The sequence below is a fragment of the Gracilinanus agilis genome, chromosome 3 (genome assembly GCF_016433145.1).
Source record: "Gracilinanus agilis isolate LMUSP501 chromosome 3, AgileGrace, whole genome shotgun sequence".
Classification (NCBI taxonomy): Eukaryota; Metazoa; Chordata; class Mammalia; order Didelphimorphia; family Didelphidae; genus Gracilinanus; species Gracilinanus agilis.
In genome coordinates, this window is record NC_058132.1 from 201,539 (window position 1) to 225,225 (window position 23,687).

General features: G+C 40.4%; 1 protein-coding gene across 1 annotated transcript in view; it reads left to right on the forward strand.

Moving 5' to 3' along the window:
* The first annotated feature begins 22,778 nt into the window (after positions 1 to 22,778).
* LOC123239215 (zinc finger protein 180-like) overlaps positions 22,779 to 23,687 on the forward strand; it is a 35,756-nt gene continuing 34,847 nt past the window's right edge. The window contains exon 1 of the mRNA XM_044666467.1: positions 22,779 to 23,685. Coding sequence (XP_044522402.1) covers positions 22,779 to 23,685 — 907 coding nt within the window. The remainder of the gene's footprint in view (positions 23,686 to 23,687) is intronic.

Here is a 23,687-nt window from a genome sequence, read left to right on the forward strand (position 1 = left end):
TTGTGAGTGGCCTCCTCATATAGGGCTGTTTTACAGAGCAGATGTCAAGGAAAGCAGGTGTCCAAGTCCAGTGGATCATCCAATGTGTCCAGTCATGGATCTCAGCCCCTTATCTTGGTCCTGCAATGGCCACTCATGGCACTGACGTAGCCTCCACCTTTAGCATGAGTGGACTGCACATTGTGAGGATTCAGCTGCGGCCAGCCTACAAATAGGCTCTTCTGAACAGTGAGGAGGCCGTAACATGTGGATTGAGCCCCAGTCTTTGGCCCAGTGTGGCACCAGAGCAGAGGAGAAGGCTGGACAGCCGAGTGAGCTAGTAGGACGGGGCCAGGCAATATCAGTACAGAATAGCTATCGAGTATTACAGAATTATAGATCATCCCAATCATAAGGGGTTTGGGACTTTCTATTCACAGCTGTGAGCACTGAATACCCTCCCAGCTGCTACAGTTGTGCTCCATTTTTGTAAGGATTGTTTGGAGCTGAATTTATGCATGTCTTTATGGGCTTTGGGAGATTGATCCGCAGACACTATATTCATATTTTAGTTATTTGAAATAGGATTTCCCTCTCTATTATTCCTTTTTTTGGTCAGTTTTTCTTATGCACTCCCTCTGTCCCTTCCCCAAACCATAGAAGGCATCTCCTAAGAAAAATATATCTATTATAATCCTCTGTGGCTACAGAGTTGAGCAACCTGAGTTTGGCCATTAGGGCTGAACCATCAGGCCAAACTTGGACTGAATAAGATCTGGAAACCTCTAATCAACAATTACCAGGAGGCAGTTCTTAATATAAATGAGAAAAATATTGGGAAATAGGATATTTAGTTAGACTTGGGTAAGACGGGATTAGGGAGCTGTAGAAGGTTTCAAGGTCACTGGAAACAAGAAGCAGAGCTTCGAGGCTCAGAAGGGAGTGGGAAGAGCTTAGGAACCCCTGGATAGAGGGAACCCCTTTTACCTCAACCCAGTTTCTGCCTTTCCTTATATAATCTTGGATATTTATATTAAATAAGGCTTTGTTTGCTACTCTGCCTCTAGGCCTCAAGCTCACCTCAACTGAAATGCAGTCAGATTCCTTTCAATAACACAGAAGGGCTTGTGGACAAAGTTCACAATCAACCTTTACAGTATATATTATATGTTTTTTCTCACCATCTATTCATTCTTTCCCTGGAAGTGACGTTCACAAGCTCTTCTTCAATGATTCATCCTGTAGATATAAGATACTCTTCCTTATTTCATGGAAGCCTGCAAAGAGCCCCTCTGACCCAGACATGCCACTGCCAGGTGGTCTGCCAAAGAGATCAATGAAAAGGGTGAAGGATGCATAGGAGCAGCCATAGTTGTAGTGGCTCCTTTGGGGGTAGCAAAGAGCTGGAATTCAAAGAGCCCACTCTTCCTTTGGGGGAGGTGGGATGACTTGGTGAAATGAAATGAAAACCAGCCAGAGTGCCAGTGGAATTGCAGAGGCTGTTCTTTCTAATGCCATCTGCTGATTTTTATTTTAACACCCTTTTTTTCTTTATGATCTCATACAGGTTTTGATTTTCCCATACATTGAAAATCACATATTAACTTCTGAAACATCCTATGATTGGTATTTACTAATTATCTTACTGTGGTTAAACAAAGGAGCTTGTCAAGAATTATTCATTACAGAATGGCTTAGTTGGAACTTATTGTTTTCAGCCATCCATAAGGTACAAGAACATCATTTCCTAGCTAAGCATAATAGTTGGTTATATTTTAACTAATTAAATTATGTATATTGTTATGTTATACTATTCATACCTACCATCAATCAAAGAGCTAATTATGGTAGTTGATTACATCAAATAAGATACAATAATATCAGTCTGATCCAAATTTTGCTCCTATTATGTTCTTTCATATTTCTCAATTTTTTTTTAAAGTATTTTTGCTGTTCGTTCTGCTACAGGGTCAATAAGAATGCAGTTCTGGAAGGGTGATTCTGGGCTATTTTGTCATTCCCCTGTTTTCCTTGTGTTTCACTGTTTCCTTGGTCTGTGGGAGTTTGGGAGCAAACCCAGGCCAGGTACTTTCTTGCTGGAGAATTTAGAAACTTGCATTAACTCACTAACTGCTTGTTTTTTGCTGAGCTGATTCTAGGGAAAGTTTCTATACTCTGGAGGTTTGTTTAGGGGGTTATTTTGGGATAGTGAGTAGTCTGTGGCTGTGGTTGTTCTTGCCATGAACCTATATTGTTTTTCTGTGTCTCCCTAGGGCTGAATAAGGATACTGATTGCAATTAGTTTCAATGCAAGTGATGTCACTGTAAAAAGAGTCACATAGGGGAAACTGAGTGTGGAATTTCCATCCTCCTGACAACCTGCTATGCTGACTTTTCAGAGCTGGTGACGAGCTGTGCTAAACATCACGGCTTTGATGGCTTCCTGCATTTCCCCTTTTTCTTTTTAATTGCAGTGATTTCAATTCAATCTGGACTTGAGGTATATTAGAGTTTAGGGATCTGAAAATAACTGGGAAGCAGAAGAGAACAAGGAACAAGGCAAGGGCAAATCCACAGACACTCAGGGTATGTAGCAAATCATTATTGGAGATGAGGGGTGAGACACTATTTTAAAAGGAAGATGCTATACAGGAGGCCAAATAGAGGGAGGAAATTTTCCTAATCAAATCTGCAATAAATATTTGGCATAAGGTGTCTGTGCTAAGTGTGGATCTATTATGCTATGTTTTCTTCTGGTGGAAATGAGTATGGGGTTAAGTAGCTAATAGAAGGAGAAAAGCACCTTGAAAATTTACATTTGTTACAGACATAGTGTAATATGGGAATAAAGCAAGTGCATGGGGTTTGTGGGTCCCCAAGTCAGTAGGTGGGAAAAGAGGGTACAATGGTGGAGGTAGTAAATTGAGGTGGTAGGAGATATAAGGGAACACTGAGTTTAGGGAAATATAAGATGATGGAGTATAATGAGCGGCAAGGGGAGACAATGAGGTAGTTGGGCAGGCAGCTGCAACAGGGAGATACAGACTGGGTACACAGGCTTGAGACAGAGACACTGAAGGGAAACAGGCTGAACCCTTCAGGTAGGAAGGGCACTTCTACAGACAAAGGTTGGGGCCAGTCAGAAATGGCTTGAAACTAACTAGAGGGCTTTCTAGTCAGTTTCTCAGGTTCACAAAGACACAGTCTCAAGGCTCTTCCCTGTCTGTGAAATAGACGGGCTTCTCAGAGGAAGTATAGAGATCACCACTTCCTCCAAGAAGGACGCCTCCAGCTCCCCTCAGGAACCAAAGAGAAACTATTCCTTTCTCTCCTTATCCCTCTTTTATCATTCAACCAATGATTTAGCATAAGGTTTGATTAAATGACAACAGGGTTTATTAAGTTTCAGGGTTGATTATAAAGGACAGAAGGATACAAGGTTTCTCTAACAACTGCCTAGGGAGAAGCTCCAGGTGGGGGAGGGACACAAGAATGGGAGACTGAGAAAGGGCCTGCTCTCACTCAGCCCCAGAAGGTTTTGTTACCTTTAAGGTTAAGAAAGTTATACACAGTGAATCAGGAGATAATTTGTATCAAGGGTAAGCCCTACTTGTCTATTGGGGAAAACTTAGTCTTCAAAGTTTGATTGCTACCACCCAAATCCACCCTTCTCCCAAAACCCATAGGAAATTAGGAAAGGAAATGGGGATTGAAATAGGGAAGGCCAGGGAGATCCAGAGGAATTAGCTAAACTACAAAATCTCAAGAGAAAAGGCACAGATTCAAGTCCAGGTTTCAGCCCAAAGTCCGAGCTCAGTTGGCCCTTCCACTCTGTCCAAGCCTTCGGGATCAACTGCCCCTAGTCAGGGTTCTAAACCCTCTTAACTGCCAGAAATTCTACAGTTAGCCTTTTGCAGGGTTGATTGTACCACTGCACTACATTTTGCTCATTTCTCTTTTTCTAAATTTGCATCTTGCAACATTTTCTGGTTACTAAGTTCTAAGGGATTACTACTCTTATTCTAAGCTAAATTCTAACTAAGCTCTAAGTTTGCAAAATAAGTTTGCAAAATAAGAAAAAGGATTGCTATCTCCTAAACTATGCGAAGACTAGACTAAGCTAAACTAGGACAGGTTACGGTAAAGGCATAGGAAAGGAATGGGGATTTAAGTTTTGCAAAAAAAAAAAAAAATTTTGAACAGAAAGGAAAAGCAAAATAAATGTAAACATTCACAAACATTCTTAAACCTAACATTTGCTAACTAGAACAAAGTAATGAATTCTATCTATGTATCTATCTAATTTTATGAACTAACAAGAAAAATATTAACTAAGAAAAAATTTTGCAATCTAAGCTCCTAAATTCTAGTTCACTTTCTAAAATTAGTATATGAATATGTTAGTACACTTATGTCTATGTTAGAAATGTTAGTAAGAATAAGTAAGGCTATAATTATTTGTAAGTCTCTTGGTCAAACCATAGACTTAAGCTATGTACAATATTTACAAAGAAAGTTTAGAAAAATCTGTCCCTGTTCTAACTTATCAAACTAACTAAACTATCCCTGTGTGTTAGTAAAATTTTTTGCTAAGGATTAGTAAGCAAATTTTACATATTTACACGAAGTGTCAGGTGGTTTGAGTGGAAGGCGTCTGAGCCAAAGAGAAAATTCTGTGCTAAAGCAGACATGCTCTTCTCTCTTAAGTGTAAGGTTAGTGTTTCACATGTAGATGTGAAGTCAGGAAAATGTTTTATGTGTTGTCTAGCATGACTTATCCATGTAATGAGGTGTTAAATACTTACTCCACCGGAATTCTTTTGCAAAGTGCATGTACTGCTTGGATGGAATCTAAAGTATTGTATGTATTGAGAATTCTGTTGGGTGTAAGTTATTTTCTTCAAATATGTGTGTCAAATGCTGACCTGATGCTCCTCTTCACAGTGTGGATGTCCTTCTAAAATTGGTGTATTCGGTCACAGATGTCTTTTGTAGTTCTCAGGTTTGCTGTCCTTGTGAAGATCTGCAAAGTCATCAATGCCTCACTTGTGTCGTTTGATATTATCCCATGCTTGTCAACTTGCACTGGAATTGCTGTTTTGTTGTGTTGACTTGTGTCATTTGATGCACCCGCGCTTGTCATCTTGCACTGGAACTGATGTTTGGGTGTGTTGCCTTGTGTCAGGAACACAGTTCTATCAAACATGAATAACCTTTCTTCTTTCTTTTTTCTTTGCGGTTTAATAAAGAGGATTATAGGTAACAACAGAGTTCATGATTAAGTCTTTGTGCTTTCATTTATTTGTTGTCAACAGTTTCTAGATTTGGGATTGATTGCAAATCAAATGTTGTGTCTTCTTCTTTTGTTGATTCATTTTCATTTTCATAATTATTTATAGATGATTCTTCTAAGCGATTGGGATTGGGATAATCATTTGGGTATGAAATTTGGTGTAATATCTGATTGTTTACTGACTCTTGGTCTAATCCTGGTTCTGATTCATGCTTTGATTGTTGTTCTGATTGCTGCTCTAGTTCTATGGTCTCACGTATAGGCTGTGGACTTTCTGAGGACTTATTTGACTGATTGGTTGGTGCTAGTTGATCTTTGTGCTGTATAGTATCTGGGTCTTGTAGTTGTTGCTGGGACATGGTTTTGCTGGCTTGACATGGGTGACATGGAACCAAGGATCCTTTCCTTTAATTTTGATTGCACTCGGAGTAATTAGAATTATTTGGAAAAGTCCAAGCCACTTGGGTTCTAACACAGACGTCCTAGCGAAGTTTCTGGTGTAAACATAATCTCCGGGTTGGAAGTTGTGTAGATTAAAATCAAAGGGTACTCTTTGATGTATCAAGCCTAATTTATGGAATTGATTTAATCATTGCTTGAGTAATTTAATATATTCATAGAGTTTGCATTCCATACCCAGGTGTGATAATTTGTGAATGCTTTGAGGTGATTTGCCATGGAAAGGTGGATGTCCATACAGCATTTCGAACGGAGATAAGTGTGTAATGCTGTTGTGTTGGCATCTGTAAGAGGGAGATTTAAGGTATGTATAGATATATATTTAAAGTGTGGCCACCAGGAATCAGCAATTCAGGTTGATTCCGTAATTAAATTAGACCCAAGTCAGGATCAGGTTAAGGTAGTTTATTTACAATTAGGAAGGTAAAAGGTAAGGAAATAGAGTGAGGGAGAGGCTAGTCCAGGCCTGCAGAGGCCTGGACAGAGAGAGAAGGTTAGAAGGCTAAATAAATGAAGCTACAAGCCACAAGGCTTAGCAATCAGATAGGCTAGAGCCTATTTAAAGGTAGAGTTTGGAAACGCCAAGCTAGGCCCAAGGAAGTCAGCCTAACTTACCCACGTGACCATGCTGAATAGAAGCTGCCTGAGGTCTCCTCAGAGATCCTTCAGCACCAAGTTCAAAGCGGGAACTTTTTCTACAGGAAGTAACCAACATACTTAAAGAGACAGTGTCTTTCGTCACTTCCCGTGGGTCCACCTCTAATTCAAGTGGACAAATGGCAGTCTCTACACTGATTTGGACAGCCCAAAGGGCAGTCCCTAGTTCTTGATTTGTTACTTATTGTCATGTGTGGGTAACTCATCTCCCTCCCCACTGAGGGAGGCGGGGATGATAATTCTCGGGTAGGTAGAGTTTAGGCTATGAATGGACTAGAGCTAATTCTATTTACACACATCTTAGGTGGAATAGTGCTAATGGTAATGCATCAGGCCATTTCATGTGAGATTCTGCACAGATTTTTGCTACTAGAGTCTTCAAAGATTTATTCATTCATGCATTCAATCTGCCCGCTCTACTACGGTCTATATATTGAGTGAAGATGCTGTTTGACTCCTAAGGTTTCATAAACTGTAGCTAAAATTTTATTCGTGAAATGGGACCCAGAATCTGATGCAATTTGTAGAGGGATAGAGAATCTGGGCATCAATTCTCTCAGTAAGATTTTCACAACAAACCCTGAGGTGTTAGGTTTTGCTGGAAAAGCTTCTGGCCACTTAGTTAATCTATCCACCATCACTAAAGCATATCTGTAACCTTGACTCCTTGGCATTGTGATGTAATCAATTCATAGGCATTCGAATGGTGTATAAGCTAATGGTTTGCCTCCCAGACTGTGGACTTTTGTAATTGTCTACTTGAATTGTATACAAATTCTTCACCTCTGTGAAACTCTCATAGCAACTTCATATATGCCCCTTGCATTCCAATACCTATTTATAGAATCTGCCATGCCCAGACTTCCACAATGGCCTTTCTGGTGTAGTGCATTGCAAAAGGTGAAATATAGGGATTTAGGTAACATAGGTTTTCCATTTGCTCCCAGCCAAACTCTGTTAACAAGGTATGCACCGTGATGTTTCTTCCAATCCTTCACATTCTTTGGGGAGTATGTGTTTTTGAGATCATCTTCTTCTACCAAAGATAAGTTCAGAATTGTAAGTGGTCCATACTTCGCTGCGTATTTAGCTGTGATATCTGCACGTTTGTTCCCTAATTCCACTGGTCCTTGGATTTTGGTATGAGCTTTGCAATGAAAGACTGACACTTGGGCTGATAATTGGATTGCATCCAACAACTGACTGATTAAATTCCCATATGCTATTTGTTTGCCACTGGATGTAATGAAGCCTCGATTTTTCTGGATCTCAGCAGAATGATGCACAACTGAAAAAGCATAATTCAAGTCGGTAAAAATGTTTGCTTTGCGATTTTTCGGCAAGTTTCAGGGATATTGGCTTGTAGTTTACAGTCCTCGTTCTCTCAGTCCTCTCTGCAGCCTTTGGTGCTTTAGCTAGTCTCACTTCTTTGATACCCTCTTCTCTTTAGGTTGTTAGGATACTGGTCTCTCCTGGTTTACCTCCTACCTCTCTGATCTCTGCTTCTCTGTCTTTGCTGCATCCTCCTCCAGATCACACCTTGTAACAGTAAGGCTAGGATGAGGGTGTCCCTCAGGGTCCTAATTTTAGTCCTCAGCTCTGCCTCTAGATTTCTTTCATTGGTGATCTCCTCAATGAGCAGGGATGGAATCACCATCCCTGCTGATGAGTCTCAGATGGACATCATCTGCCCTAATGTCTCTGCTGACTTCCAGACTTGCATCTCAGATTTCCCTACTGATATTTCAAACTGCACAACCTGTGAGCATCTGAAACTCAGTGTGTCCAAAACAGAAACTGTTCTCTCTCAATCAGACATAACCCCCACCTTCTCTGCTGCACCCTCCTTGTCCCTCAGGCTCAAAACCATAGGCGTCTCCTCTGACTCCTCACTGGCTCTCATCCCACATAGCCAATATAGTGCCCAGACCTGCCAGTTTCACCTTTGCAGCATCTCCTTCTGTCCTGTGTCCCTGCCATCCTCCTGGTGGGGCCCCAATCACATCATGCCTGGATTATTCAGACAGTGGGTGGTGGGTCTGCCCAGCTCAGGAGTCTCCACTCCAAATCATTCTCTATTCAGCCACTGGAGTCATTTTCCTAGAATGCAGTTCTGGTTGTGTCACTCCCCTACTCCATAGGCTGCATTGGCTCCCTATTGCCTCAGGGATCCAATACATCATGTCCTGCTAGCCAGTCTTCTTATACCTTTCGCCCCAATATGTATTCTTCAATCCAGTGGCACTGGCCTCGGGAATTCTTTTAGCTGCAGGTTTGTTGGGTTTTTTAACCCCTTCCCTACTTTCTTAGAATTTATATGAATTATCAGTTCAAAGGCAGAAGAGTGGGAAGGGCTAACCAATGTTAGTGACTTCCCAGGGTAACATAGCGAGGAAATGCCTAAGGCCAGATTTGAAACCAGAACATCTTATCTCTAGGCCTATTTCTCTATCCATTGAACTGCCCCAAAATAGAAGAGTGTTTTTGAACCCTTACTTTCCATCCTAGTGTCAGTTCTTATATAGAAGAACAAGAAGGACTAAGCAATCAGGATTAACTGACTTGTCCAGGTTCACATAGCAAGGACATGTCTGAGGTCAGATTTAAACCCGGGGCCTCCCAACTCCAGATCAGGCCATCTCTTCAATGGGTGGCCCAGCTGCCTCTGGCTCCAAGCATTATCAGTGGCTGCACCCCATGCCTGGAATATTTCTTACTTCCGAGTTCAGAACACTGACCTCACTTCCCTTAAGTCCTAACTAAAAATCTTCTACAGGAACCCTAACTTTAGATCCAGTGAATTAGAGAGTCTTCATTCTTTTCATTATTCCTGTTTCTCCTATGCAAAAGTTGTTTATATATATATATATATATTTGGCCTACAGTCTCCGTCCCCCATGGTCTCCCTCCTCCATTGGGTTGTAAGCTCCTTGAGGACAAGGGTTGTCTTCCGCCTTTTGGGGGATCCCCAGGGCTTAGCATAGAGCCTGGTGCATAAAAGGCACTGAATGCAGATGGAATGGAATTGAACATTTCTAGTCCTTGGTATGACCTGAGTACATCCCTCTCCTGTCTGTCTCTTCCTCCTCTCCCGTTCTGTCCTGTGTAGCACAAAAGAAGCATTCACTGTAGAAGGGATGTCCCAAGACTCTTCCTGTGATCCCCTCCATCTTTGTCTTTGCTGTTACCCTACCAGGTTTCCTCATTCATCTCACTCTTCTTGTGCAGTTTTAGAAAGAAGCCTCTTCCTCCTTCTTCTGTTGTTCCTCTGCTGCAATTGTTGTCTTGAGTTATTCACTGCTGTGTTGTGCTGTTTAGGGTTTTCATGAAGCAAATTTCAGGTTTTCTTTCAAAAAATATTTCAGGTTCCTCTTCATTAGTGAAATTTAATTTTTAGCCAATTTTGTTCAACTCACATTTTCATGTGTTGGGAGTGAAACTTAACCAAAGGGTAAACTGAGACAATTCTCCAAGCAGATAAACAGAGGCATTCAGCCTGTCAATAAAGAAGTCAATAGCTTCCCTCTATTTGATATCTCACCCTTTTATAGGTTTAGGGGACACAGAACAAAAAACAGAATAGATGATATAGAATTGAGGGCAACAAAACTGGTTTCACGACTGGGATAGAGAAACACTTGGATTGACTTCAAGTTGGGTAAAGAGGGGCCAGCCAGCATTTGAGTCCAAATCCCTGGCTTCATACAACAAACTAGACATCTTTGAGTGATTGTTTGATTGTTTAAAAGTACTAAAACTGACTCCCTATGACTCACCTGAATCTTCCATGGTCAGCTAATACCAAGAAACAAAAACAGAACAGAGATTAAATGCACAAGATCTGGATTTTATACTTGGCGTAGTACAGATCAGCTGAATACTGAACCAAGTCAAGAGACAGAGAACCATGCCTCAGGCAAGTATGAGACAAAAGCAATTTATTATAAATAGGATCAGTAAATAAATGATACAAGATCAATTCAGTCTTCTCATAGGATGGGTCACTCTAGGCTGCATCCTAAGTTCCATTGCTTTTTGGAACACATTCTTTCATTGCTCCTGGATTTGGAATAGTCTTGTGTTATTCCAGTATCATTTCCCTTGTATCTGCAGGTCCTTCTCCTGATGGCTTGTAGCACTTTTTTTTTCTTAATTAAACTGTTCGATGTTACCACTACCTGACTTGGAGTTAGTAGCCTTTGGTTTCGTCCTGAAGACAATCTTTGGATTCTTCCCACTTGAATTTCATGGTCTATGTTCAGAAGTTCTAGCCAACTGTTTTTGATTTTTATTTTCATTATTGTGTTATGCAGCGGTGTTCTTCTGGGTGACCTATCATCTTTCAGTTGTCTATGTTTATCCTGCCTTTGAGATCAGTATATTTTGCTTTGGAAGTAGCAAGATTGTCTTTGAATATTCTTTATTTTTTTCTAAGTCTTTCCCTTCTGTGGATTTCCATTGCAAATCTATTGTTCTCTCTTTTGCTTTCTTTGGGGAGGCTCACCTTGGCAGATTCAAAATTTTTTGTTCTCTTAGCCTCAGGGTTCTAACAATCTCATAGAGGAAGATAATACACAAAAGAGAGATGAAAAGGGGTTGTGGCAGGGAGAGAGGGTGCCCATATCAAGGGCATGGTGCAGAAATCAGTGAGAGAAAAGAAAAAAGCCAAAAAGAGATCAGGGTGAGAAATAAGATATTTGAGATTAACTTTCTCCATTAAATGAGGTTTGGAGTTCATTACTTCACCCCATGGTGGTGACAAATAGATGTTGGAGATTTGAGAAAGAGGTTTGGAATGGCATCTGTTGAATTTGAGTCAGGGAATCAATTATCAGTCCATAAGAGGACTGACTGCCTTTCTTTGCTGAGAACCCACACAATGAGTATGATACAACAAAGAAGAATGACTCAAGATCCTAGAGAAAAGATTCATAAATTCTTGGTAAAATATAAAAAATAGCAATAAATCCCTCAATTGTTCAGAAGTAAATGAATAGAAAAAAGGAAGTGAAATGTAAGAACAGTCCAGGCACACTGGCCAAACACATTTTGCATAGAGCCGGTTAGAGATATAGATGACTCCTACAAATTATATGGATATTTTCATATCTGGCCAATCTCTCCTTCAGATTATACATCAGTAGCACTGTTAACTCATTATCTTGACTCGAACTCTTTGAAATTTCTCGTTCTAGCTATATCTTAAAATCTTTTCTTTAAATCTTTTCTTTCTCACAAAGTGACAACATTTTTTCTGATGAATAAGCTCAGAGGATACACAAATTAATTAAATATTGCTTTTTATTGAATAAAGGAACTCTTCCTACTGCATCATAATCACCCTTATTTTTGTATAATGAAATATAATTAAGAAACATATGCCATATACAAATGGAAGCAATCATAAAGCAAAGCTTTTCACTGGAAACAATCCTACCCAGAATAAACTCAAGATCTGAATGGAATAACAGACAAGAATCCTTCACTTGTCTGAAAACCAACCCAGATCACTCAGTCAAGTCTACCAGATCAGATTTGATTTCAGCCATGCAGAAAACAGACTAGAACTTTTCTGTTGCTTTGTTCTCTTTTAAGGCATCCCATAGAACTCTCTTCCCTCCAGAATATACAGCACTTGAAAGATTCTCACAAACTCTTCACAGATTTTTTTTAGAATATGTAACTTATAAGTTCTAGTAAGAAAGAATTTTTTCCTCGCTCTCTCTTTCCTCCTCCACAGATCCACACACCTCACAGATAGAACACAGACTTGCTCCATGATTTCATAGGACGATACATTCTGTGGCAAAAATTTATTAGATGAGACCCAAAAAAGTGAACCAAAGTCTCCAAGCCTATGTATTGAGAAAGGCCCAGTCTCACAGTAAAGCCGGACTCTGGTCAGCAACTGAAGACCCTGAGCCTTGTGAGGGGCCTCCTTATATACCTACAATCTTGTTGCTGAAGATACGCTTTTTCAGGTTGCTCACGAAATCAAGTATTCCTAAGCATCAGGTACAGACAGCAAAAATTAAAAAAGATATGAAATAAACTTTGTTCTAAAAATACATGGATGTGTTTGAATACCAGCTTCATGTAATACAGCATGGGGGTGGGGGAGCAAAGTTATACCAGCTGTGTGATTTACTTTAAAAAATTATTCGTTTTAGAAAATTTAAGGTCTATGATCACAAAATAAGTAAATTAGGAAAGACTGGTAATACTAAAGTAATCCTGAGGGAGTTAGAGGATTTCACAGTGACAATTCCATAGTTAGACGCTCCTTGGTGTTATTCTAATGAGATCTGTTTTCTCCAAATTCCACTGAGCTCTTAAAGACTATGGTTTCAAGTGTGGACTGACCTTTGTAAAGGATTAGTGCAGACCTTCTCTGTGCTTTGATTTCCTCCTAATAGATGAGAGTCATTAATCCTGATGTGTATTTCAGGCCTCTGTGCTATGACTTTTGATGATTTAGGAGGTGGTGACATTCAAGGATGTGGCTGTGGACTTCACCTGGGAGGAGTGGCGCCTCTTGGCCCCTCCCCAGAAGGAGCTGTACAAGGAGGTGATGCTGGAGAATGCCCGGAACCTGCTCTCTATCGGTAAGGAAAAATCTCCCTGGTAAATGAGTCTGTAATACAATAAAATATCTTGGTTAATAGTAGACAATGTTTCGACCATTTATGCTCGTTTCCCGAGTCCAAGAAACAGGGACCTCCTGCTGCCTAGTTTTCCTATAAAATAGCTTGGCATTGTGTAATAGGAACTTGGAGGTTTCCTTTGGTGCTCCTGAAACTGTATCTTATCAAGTCTAGGGAGCTTCAGATCAGATCAACTAATCTTAAACATTTGTGGGAAGCCATTAAGAGAAATTAGAATCTCAAATAGATATTTTTATCTGGACCCCATCAGAAGGTCAACACAGACGAGCAGAGCCATGTGTCAAACTTTTCTCCCTTTATAGGTTGAGACTGGACTGGGTTACCTGAGATAAAAATCTGATATTCCTCTTTTGACTCCTTTTCATAATTCACACTTTTCTTTAAAAAGCAATATAGTCTTACTGAAAAAGCTTTGAGCTCTCAGTAAATCAGCAGTAAGAGGGTTAACACTGTTCCCCTTTGGCCAGGAATGCAGCTGCCTGGTACAGCCAAGACCGAAACCTTAGCAGAGGCATTTTGCCAAGAATTAAAGTAAACTAATGAGTCTCAAAAATATTGTTTAATACCATCAAGCCTGAGAAATTCAGGGGCTTTCAGTCCTAACAAAATGTCCCAGACTTGACTTAATGATAACACATATAGTTGATAGCTTAGCATAGGTTTTATCTACACCTTGAAGCTTCTAAGGCTTTTGTTTTGTCTATGGTAAAAAATACTGCTCTGTGTAATTGTGGGAAACTTTCTTGAGCTTTTGGGGGAAGGGGATCTTTAACTTTCTATATAATAAACTTGTGACTCCATTGTACTTCGTAGCACTTTGAGCTAACAAGCAATGCTTCAAATCTGTTTCTTTCTTTGCATCTGACAATCACCCTGAGCCACTCAGAAAAGTCTCTGGTTGGTAGAGCAGGATCTCTATAAAACATTATTTGGTCTCACATTTACCTGAACCTGAATTTTGCCTCCCAAACAAATCTCTGAAAACTGTACAGACAGATTTTCCTTATAACTTCTTCATCTTTAGGATGGATCTAGTATTTGAAATATTTTTCTCTTTAATCACCATAAACATTTAACTCTGATATAAGGAATTTCTTAATCTCACTCTGTCTCGTTAGGAGCAGAAAGGTCTAGATTAGAAGAAGTTATATAAATTTTACTCTGTCTCTTTAGGAGCAGAAGTCTTCTCAATATTGCTCCGTTTCTTTAAGAGGCTGACTAGAAAAACTGAAGAGAGTGAGTTCTGGGCTCCATCTTCTCTGGCTGTCTCAGAGAATAGGAGTGCTGTTGGGCACTCTGTCCAGAGATCTGACAGTTTGTGGCAGTTGGAGTTGAGAAAAACAGATTTAAGGAGATTAAAGAAAGGAAAAAACTTATTACTTTAATTTAGGGTTAGATAGAAAGAAAATTATATCTTTAGTCAGTGAGAGTAGGTTTAGGTAGGCCTGCTCTGTCAGGCAAGGAGAAAATGTAGAGAGCAGTTAGATTATAAGGTTTTATTAGAAATTTTATGCAGCATGGAGCTGCATATTTATTATATATACTACAAGACTCATTTCACACAAAAGATCCCCCCCTGAAACTTTGCGTTTGCACAGAAGTTACAAATTATGTCATATCAAAACACAAAAGAAATCATTGGCTTCAGAATAGAACAAGGCCAAGGCTGAATTTTCATTGGGTTCTTATCAGAAAGCCAAGTCAGGGAATATTTTCTCAGGGTTGAATTGCCCCTGCTAAGGTTTTGGCCTTGGCTGTACCAGGCAGCTGCATTCTTGGCCAAAGGGGAAGAGTGTTAACCTCTTAAATGCTCTCCCGCTAGGAACCTAACGCTCTTCAATAAGGCCACAATACTTTTCAACAAGAAATCACAAAGGGGTCAAAAGAGGAGTCCCAGATTTTCATCTATTCTGTTATTGGCTTCCCACAATTTTAGTATAGGGTTTTTACATTTATAGGAATAAGTTACTATAATAGAACTCTATTCTCCATTTTCCTGCCGCCATTTCCTATTCCCTACTATTCCTTAGAATAAACAGTGTCAGTGGTGTACCAAACTGCTTCTGGCCTTCTATCCACCGCCTACAAAATCATTTTACCCCTACAGCTTAAGAATAATCATAACCGCTCATAGGTCCTAGGTGTCCCTCATAGAGCAGATTTGTCCTTAATCTTCCTTCCTATTGCCCTAAACCTCCAGCACAGCTGATAAGAAATAGAAGGAAGGAAATAAGCATTTATAATGACCTTGTCTTGGCCAGGTGCTCTGCCAGGGGTCTTCTTTATATTATGTCACTTCTTCCCACACAAATATCCCCATTTTCAGTTGAGCAAATAGAGATGAGATTAAGTGGCTTGTTCTGAGGCACACTCATAGTTATTGTTGGTGACCAGATTTAAACTAAGACCTTGACTAACCTCAGATCTCTATCCACTGTACTTCTAACAGCCTCTCATTTTGTAATAATGGGAAACTATGGAATGAGTCCATCCTTTTCTGATTCCAAATTGGTTTCATGATCTTCTCCCTACTCCTCTCTCCAAAAATAAATGCTGTGGAATCTATTGTTCAGGGGACCTTGTAAGCATCCTGCTTACATTCCTCAGTCATTGTCAGGAATGATGTTCTAGCTGAGAATTGGGACCAGTGAGGATTTGTTGAGTCACCCATTAGAAGAGGCAGAAACTACCCCATTGAAAAGTACACAAGGTTTATAACAGTTTTGGGGAGTGTTGTGCAATGGGACAAGAGCTGCACCCTCAACATCCCTTTGTCTGGGGCTTTGGATTGATCTAGAACAATAGCCCTTTTACCCAGCTTGTGCTTAGGAGTTTCTGCCAGAATTAAACCCAGCAGGGAGGGGAGTGGACAGAGGATTTGGCTATTGTTCATTACAGGTCCCTCAGCATGAAAACATGGCACATCCTATCCTGGGTTCCTTGCACTACAAATGCTATGAGGTGAAGGCAGACTCATATGCTAACCCCATGAAGGGATTCTCTAAATGGAGTGACTGGATTCATGTGTCTTTCCCTAAAGATAAGTTTCTCTCCATCCTCCTGTTGTGTCCTCCTGTCTGATACTAAGCTAATAACTAAATAATCTTCAAAACACTACTCCCTAACTGATTCCCTGTGCCCAGGGCTTGCAGTTTCCAGAGAAGATGTGATCTCTTATTTTGAGCAAAGGGAAGCCCCGTGGATGCGAGAGCAAGAAAACCTGAGAAACTGCTATCCAGGTGAGTGAGGCATGTGAAGAGGGAATCAACTCTCTTTTGTCTATCAATCAGCTGAAAAATTTAAGTACTCCTACTTAGTACCTTATCAGTCACTAAGTATGAGAGTTCACAAGTCACTTGCTAGAGTGAGTGACAACTCCAGAGGCCACTTCCTACCACCCAACCCCAGTGCTAGGCATATTGAAAGACTGAGATTGGTTCCTGTAAAGTGGGGAAGGGACAGAAAGGGACATGGAAAAAAGACTATAAAAAGTCCTGAAATTCCTTTCCAGTAGACTTCTCCTTTGGAGTTCTTCTTTGGAGTCTCTGCTCCTTGGATCTTCTCCTTTGGACTTCTTTGAAGGATGGTTCCTTGGGGCTTTTTGGCTACGACTTCGACTTCAACTTGGAGCTTTGAGCCTTTGGACTGGAGTTTTTGGCTTCGGGACTTCAACTTTTGGCTTCTTGGATTTAGGTATTTTTTTGTTGGGTTCACTGCTGCCTCAGTGAGCTTAGCTCAGGAGGGTTTTTCTGCATTGGGACTTTGCCTGAATCCTGCCAGACTAGCTAGTGAGTGACTAGGATTCCCACGTGGAGATTGGAACTCTGTCTGGGAGCGAGCTTCATTTCACTGGATCTGCATTTAGGGTAGATTTCCTCTTTCCCTCCCACATTTCCCTCTTTTTACTCATATTCCAATTAAAGTTGTAAAAAGCTACTAATAGTTTTCCTGACTTAAGGGATAATAATCGATAACCACTTTTTATAACTCTCTTATTTAATCAAAATCCAAATTTAATCATTATAGCAAGAAGAGGTGTATGAGAGCTGTGGTTACCAGTTCTCTATATGCCATAATGAAGAAAGGGCCAGATTTGAGGGCACAAAGATCTGACTTGGAGTTCTTTTCAGATATTTTAGCAGTGGCTTCCTGGGCAAGTCACTGAATCCCTGAGCCTGAGTTTCGTATCAGTAACATGAAGGAGGTGGACTACATGTCCTTTCAGCTCCCTTCAGGAGATCAGTCTTTGACCTCATAAGAAGTCATTGTTTAGGATGGAAGAACATGAGACTCTCCTGAAACTGCAAAAGGGGGTTGGTAACCAGTATGAGCTCCTTATTAGCAGGAAACGTGTATTAGTGATTGCTGTGTGCCAGGTCCTGTACTCAGTTATAAGAGACAGAAAAACATGCAATGGATACTATTATGGAGAAAAACCAGGGAAGGTGCCTTAAATATTACTTGTGGGCTTACTGGGGTGGATAGGAGACAGAAAGGGAGAATGGGTGAGACTTTACAAGCCAGGGAACCAGGTTTAACTGCAAGGGAGAGACCATTGACTGAAATGACAGTTAAGCCTGACCAACTGTCACTCAGCCCCACCTAGCCTGGAATAAATACAGATTAATACATACACACAGTGGGGACTTAAAATTACTAAAAACACACAGGGAATCAGTTTAATTATAATATGAGGGGATTGGAAAGGGGGTTAGGTAAAACTATGGCTAACAACCCAGGACTGGAGTCAAAAAGGGTAAGATCCCTAGCCAACCTGGCTTCTGCCAGGCTTTGACAGCTTGGCTAAGGACCTGAGGAAGAGGGCTTGAACTTGGGATCTCACAACAATTCCAGGGATGTTTTCAGGATGCCAGGAACTAACTCCTCCAGAACTGATGACCCAAAGTAGCCAGGTAGGGAGTGAAGTCTGCAAGCTGTCCACAAGATCACAGGCCACTTCCCTACACAGTGTTGCCTTGCAGGATTGATGTCTTCTGCTGTCAACCTTCACCACTCTCCAAGATCCCACGGAATCAGGGTGCAACTCCACTAGCTCTGAGGTCTCCCAGGGTCAGTTACAGCTTGTCCCAACCACCATGGAGTCCTTCTCAGAGAGAGAGCAAGCCACTTCCTGCTTCCCCATTCCATGTGGAATTCTCCAGTCCTTCTTGCTAAGTCTCCTACATAATAACTAAATAATAATCTTCCTCACAATAATACTCTGTTCTCATGGAGCTCACCATCTGCTGGAGTAAACAGAGTGCCAACGATTCTGTAGGAACCCTCCAGACACTAAACCCATTGCAGCAAATAAAGAGAGGGAAGGCACAAAAGTGAAGGAGCACGAGAGAAGTCTTAATTGTAGAGGCGGCCTGGAACTTCAAGAACTCCAGTTTGAGGATATTAGGCAAAAAGTATAATAGAGGAAACAAGAGGAAATGCATTGGCAAAATTAACTGCAAATGGCCATCTCTAACAGGTTAGTCCTGAAATCGTGGACAGATACTGGACAATATCTCATGGGGCTAAATAGATCAAGTGAGAGTTTTTGGAGAATTAGAAATGGTTTTATTGGTTCTCATAGAAAAAGAATCATTATTTCATTTGTGTGGGAAATACTGAAAATGAAAGAAAAATAGAGGTACTGGAAGAAGGAATAGACTGGGTTTAGATAAAGGAGTAGAATGGAGTTTTTTGAACCTGTAAAGAGATTTTCTTTAGCTAGGAGCAGTGTTCAATATATAAAAAGATGGTTGCCGGAGGATTGAACTATTATCAATCTTTAACTAAGAATAATCTCAAATCAAAATTTACTTTCATGGAAGTTTATTTACATGAGAAGAGAGAGAGGAAGTAAGGAAATAAGAATCTATCCCACTAATTCATCCAGGTAGATCTTAACCCTCAACCGAGGGTTAAAGGGCCTGAAGCCCGGAGGTGAATGGAGCAAACTTCATTCACAGAGTCTATAAAAAGAAGTTTCTTAAGAGAAGTTCAGGAAGATTCAATCTTTAAACTTACCACGTGGAACAGTATTGGTCATGAACCAGCAAAGCTCCCTCAGGTCCCCTTCACAAAGCCAGAAGCCCCTCACTCACTCAACTCTCTCTTTTTAAAGGAGTCACTTATGCATCACTTCCAGTGCCTTCCCTTAACCTGCGTGTCCAATCACAATAGATGATTCTCATAGACCTCCTAGGGGGTGAGTTGATTCTGATTCATCACTCACTCTAGCACACATGGGCTAGGACCTCCCAAGATTGAAGGTGCTCTCACCTTTGGTGATTAAATCTAAAGATGGGCAGTTTAGACTTAATCTAATTATCACAAGCAGAATGACCTTTTTCTCTGATACTGAGGCCAAAAAGGGAAAAGGAGGCATCTGATCTTGGTAAGATCTGGAGAATAAGAGACCTCTTCATAAATGTCCAATTTTTTTTAAACCCTCACCTTCCATCTTGGAGCCAATACATAATATATAGTATTGGCTCCAAGGCAGAAGAGTGGTAAGGGCTAGGCAATGAGGGTCAAGTGACTTGCCCAGGGTCACAGAGCTAGGAAGTATCTGAGTCCAGATTTGAACCTAGGACCTCCTGTCTCTAGGCCTGGCTCTCAATCCACTGAGCTACCCAGCTGCCCCCTCCAATTTTTTAAAAGTGAAAAATGCAACAAAGTTCTCAACTCAGAAGGTGTGGGCAGGGTGTGGGAGTAAGCCATAAAGGAGAGTTGGAGACCAGGAAAATATTTAGAAAAGATGCTGTGGTGAATGGCAAAGGGAATCAATTGAGGAGATGTCAAAGGATTGCCTTACCATAGTGAGGACCCAGCTGAGATTAGGGAGCCTAAATTTATAGTGGACCCAGGGAACTGTTTCATGATTTTCATTCTCTCCATTCAACAGCACATGAATAGGAGTGAAGAATATGCAGAAATCCCTAGCCCCAGGTTCTTTCCTGCTCTCTAGGGCTCGATCTTTGTCCTATTCTGGGAGAATCCAGTGACCATGTCCCCTCAATTTAGGGAGATGGCAACATAGAAAGAAGCTTCTGTGATCTTCAGGATTGGGTCTGCTTTAGTTCCAATAGAGTTACTGTTCACTACTGAGAAATAAGGACAAGAAAGAGACAGAAACAGGGCTGAGGCCAGAACATGCATTTGCCTTCTAAGAGAGAGACCAGAATGCAAGGATGCTGAGAGTTTGGGTCTGACATAAGCCCTGGGCTCAGTCAGTAAACATGGATTAAATATAAAATGTATTCTAGGAAAAACTCTTGAGAATACAGAGGAGGGACAAAACAAGCTCACACTCTAGGATCCCAACATGGAGGTGGTTTAAAAAGAAGCAACAGATCCTGAATGTCACTCTGAGATGATCCAGGGAGAAAAGTGTGTTGGGAAATGGAAATGCATTTAATTCAGTAGGGAAATAAGAAAATAGAGGAATGAAGACATTTAAGAAGAAAAGCAATCAAAAGGAGGAAATATCAAATTAAAATGATAAAATAAAACCCAATGTTAGAATGGGGTACCTACTATGTGTCACACACTTTATAAATATTATCTAATTTCATCCTCATAGGAGCCATAGGAGTTACTTAATATTATTATGTCCGTGTTATGGTTGAGGAGACTGAGACAAGACAGAGTTCCTGTGAATTGCCCAGCGTTAGAAGTCCTAGCAAGTGTCTGAGGTAGAATTAGAATGCACCACCTCCTGTATTGTGGTTTTTTAAAAAAGAATATCATGAAAACACTAGGAGCTCTATAAGGTGGGAAATAGGAAGAGAATTATACAGGCTTTCTTGCTAAGGGATGAAAATTCTTTTGATTCGAGATCTCTAAGCAGCCAACAATATGACTTGCTACCTACCATGGGAAAGATTTGTTTTTCCATCAACTCATGACAAACATTGTATTAAATTATAAATGTGCTTGGAGATCAATGACAGATTGCTTTGGTTTTTTAAAAAAAGACAAAATTTCTCTACAATCACCTTCATAAGGATAGAATTTCGTTTTTTCTCCAATGGCAAATTGGCTACACTCTCACTGAAACTGCTGACTGACTAACCTGTGCTGCACAGCAAGGCCGTTAAGGAACTTCCAGCCAGAAGAAACAGAACTTAAGTGGAGAATAAGTTTAGATCAGAAAACACGCACAGCATTGCAGTGACTGGCCAGTGAAGGGCTTTTTTGTAAAAGCTTGTGGTCAATGAGGGTTTCATAACAGCCTCTCCTCTGCATGTCTAGTGACCCGGGTATGCAAAGAGCCTGCCATCTCAGCTGTAAGAATAATGCAAACTCAAGTAATGTCTTGACCTCATGATTATAAAGCTGATGAGATGCAATTACAGGATAACCCAGGAATGGGACAACTCCTTATATGGAGAGACAACCAGTGAGTCTGCTTGCCTGTGAGCAAACCTTCCTAGAAGTTTGGAAATAATTTGATGTCAGAAACAGTCAGAAAACTCTTCTGTTGTCATTGAGTGCACCCCAAAAGCATCATATTCCTGGTTAAGATCATTTGGAATCACTGCAGGAAGAAAAAATTATGTTTGAAATACTTGTTACCCAAGAGGGAAAATATTTTTTTAACAAAATTGGACCATTAATTCATAAAGTTCCAGTAAGTAATTTTTAGCCCAAGTCCTTAGAGCATTATCTCAAATCTGCAAAGGGCTTATGAACCACTAAATGGGAATGGCACAAAAGGACTAATAATGAAGCATGCAGCCCATTTCCTTACAAAAGAATGATGGACTCAAGGTACTACATGAGATATATTTTTAAACATGAAAAATGCCATGTCTTTATTTAAATTATACACAGAAGAAGGATTTTATTGTAGGGAAAAGAGGCATTTAAAGAAAAAGCAAAGGCTACTCTCAAGAAGTAGAGAACAGAACAAAATCTTTCATGCTTAGGGTGAATGCAAAAAACAGTGTTGATTTTCTTCATTTCATTTCAGATCTTGTAACAAAAAAAAGTTAAAAAGAAATCCTGAAGGAAATTCTATAATGCTTAAGGATGACTTAGATCATGAAATAATAGGAATATTTAGTATATATGCACACCATGTTATCATGCCTATGAGGATAGGATTGAATGTATAAGCAATGAAAACGAAAGTAAAAAGGAAAATTGAAAATGAATTGTCTACTCCTATGGAGAGAGCATGCCCAGTCACAAGATTTGGTCTGAGCTGCTAGGATTTGAGTTAAGTCACTCAGCCAGGCATTCTGAGGTGATGGTCTGAGATAGGAATGTAATACTGCCAGCCTTGCCAAAATCACAAAGAGCCAATGTGATGCTATGGGAGGCTCTAAGTTAATTAAATTACTCACTAGATTTGAGGTAATGGCATGTTCAAATGATGGATTGTACCCATTTAAGTTGGAAGATTTGTCTCCTTACTCAAGGAAATAGGATATAAAGCAGTTTATACTCTGACAGTGGAATTAAAGGAGATATATACATGTATATGTGGCTCTGTATGTATGTTATACTGTTTGTTTCTTTTAGGAGAGATCAGACCTGAAATGAAGGTGATTCCAACAGAAGTGAGCCTCTCTGTGGAAGAAACAGGACAACAAAGATTTATGAGTGATGGTCCCAATAGCTTAGCTTGGAGAGAATTTGGTGTTGAATCTCAAAATTCATCCCTTATTGAACATCAAAGAATGCACACTGAGGAAAAATTTAGTGAACATAATCAGTGCAGAATGACTTTTATGCACAGGGCCAGTTTTGTAAATCAGAGAATCCACACTGGGGAGAAGCATTATGAATGCAAGCAGTGTGGAAAGACATTCAGGTACAGTTCCAGTCTTGTTGTTCATCAAAGAATCCACACTGGGGAGAAACCTTATGAATGCAATCAGTGTGGAAAGACATTCAGTCGGAGCGATTGTCTTGTTATACATCAGAGAATCCACACTGGGGAGAAACCTCATGAATGTAAGCAATGTGGAAAGACGTTCCTAAGAAAATCTGAACTTGTTGTACATCAGAGAATCCACACTGGGGAGAAACCTTATGAATGCAATCAGTGTAGAAAGACATTCAGGGACTGCTCCAGTCTTGCCGTACATCAGAGAATCCACACTGGGGAGAAACCTTATGCATGTCATCAGTGTGGAAAGACATTTAATCAAAGCTCCAGTCTTGCTTCACATCAGAGAATCCACACTGGGGAGAAACCTTATGAATGCCATCAGTGTGGAAAGACATTCAGTCAAAGCTTCAGTCTTGCTGCACATCAGAGAATCCACACTGGGGAGAAACCTTATGAATGCAATCAGTGTGGAAAGACATTTAGGAAGAGCTCCCATCTTGCTGCACATCAGACAATCCACACTGGGGAGAAACCTTATGAATGCAATCAGTGTGGAAAGACATTCCGTCTGAGCTCTGATCTTGCTACACATCAGAGAATCCACACTGGGGAGAAACCTTATGAATGCAATCAGTGTGGAAAGACATTCAGGAACAGCTACAGTCTTGCTATACATCAGAGAATACACACTGGGGAGAAACCTTATGAATGCCATCAGTGTGGAAAGTCATTCAGGCACAGCCCCAGACTTGCTATACATCAGAGAATCCACACTGGGGAGAAACCTTATGAATGC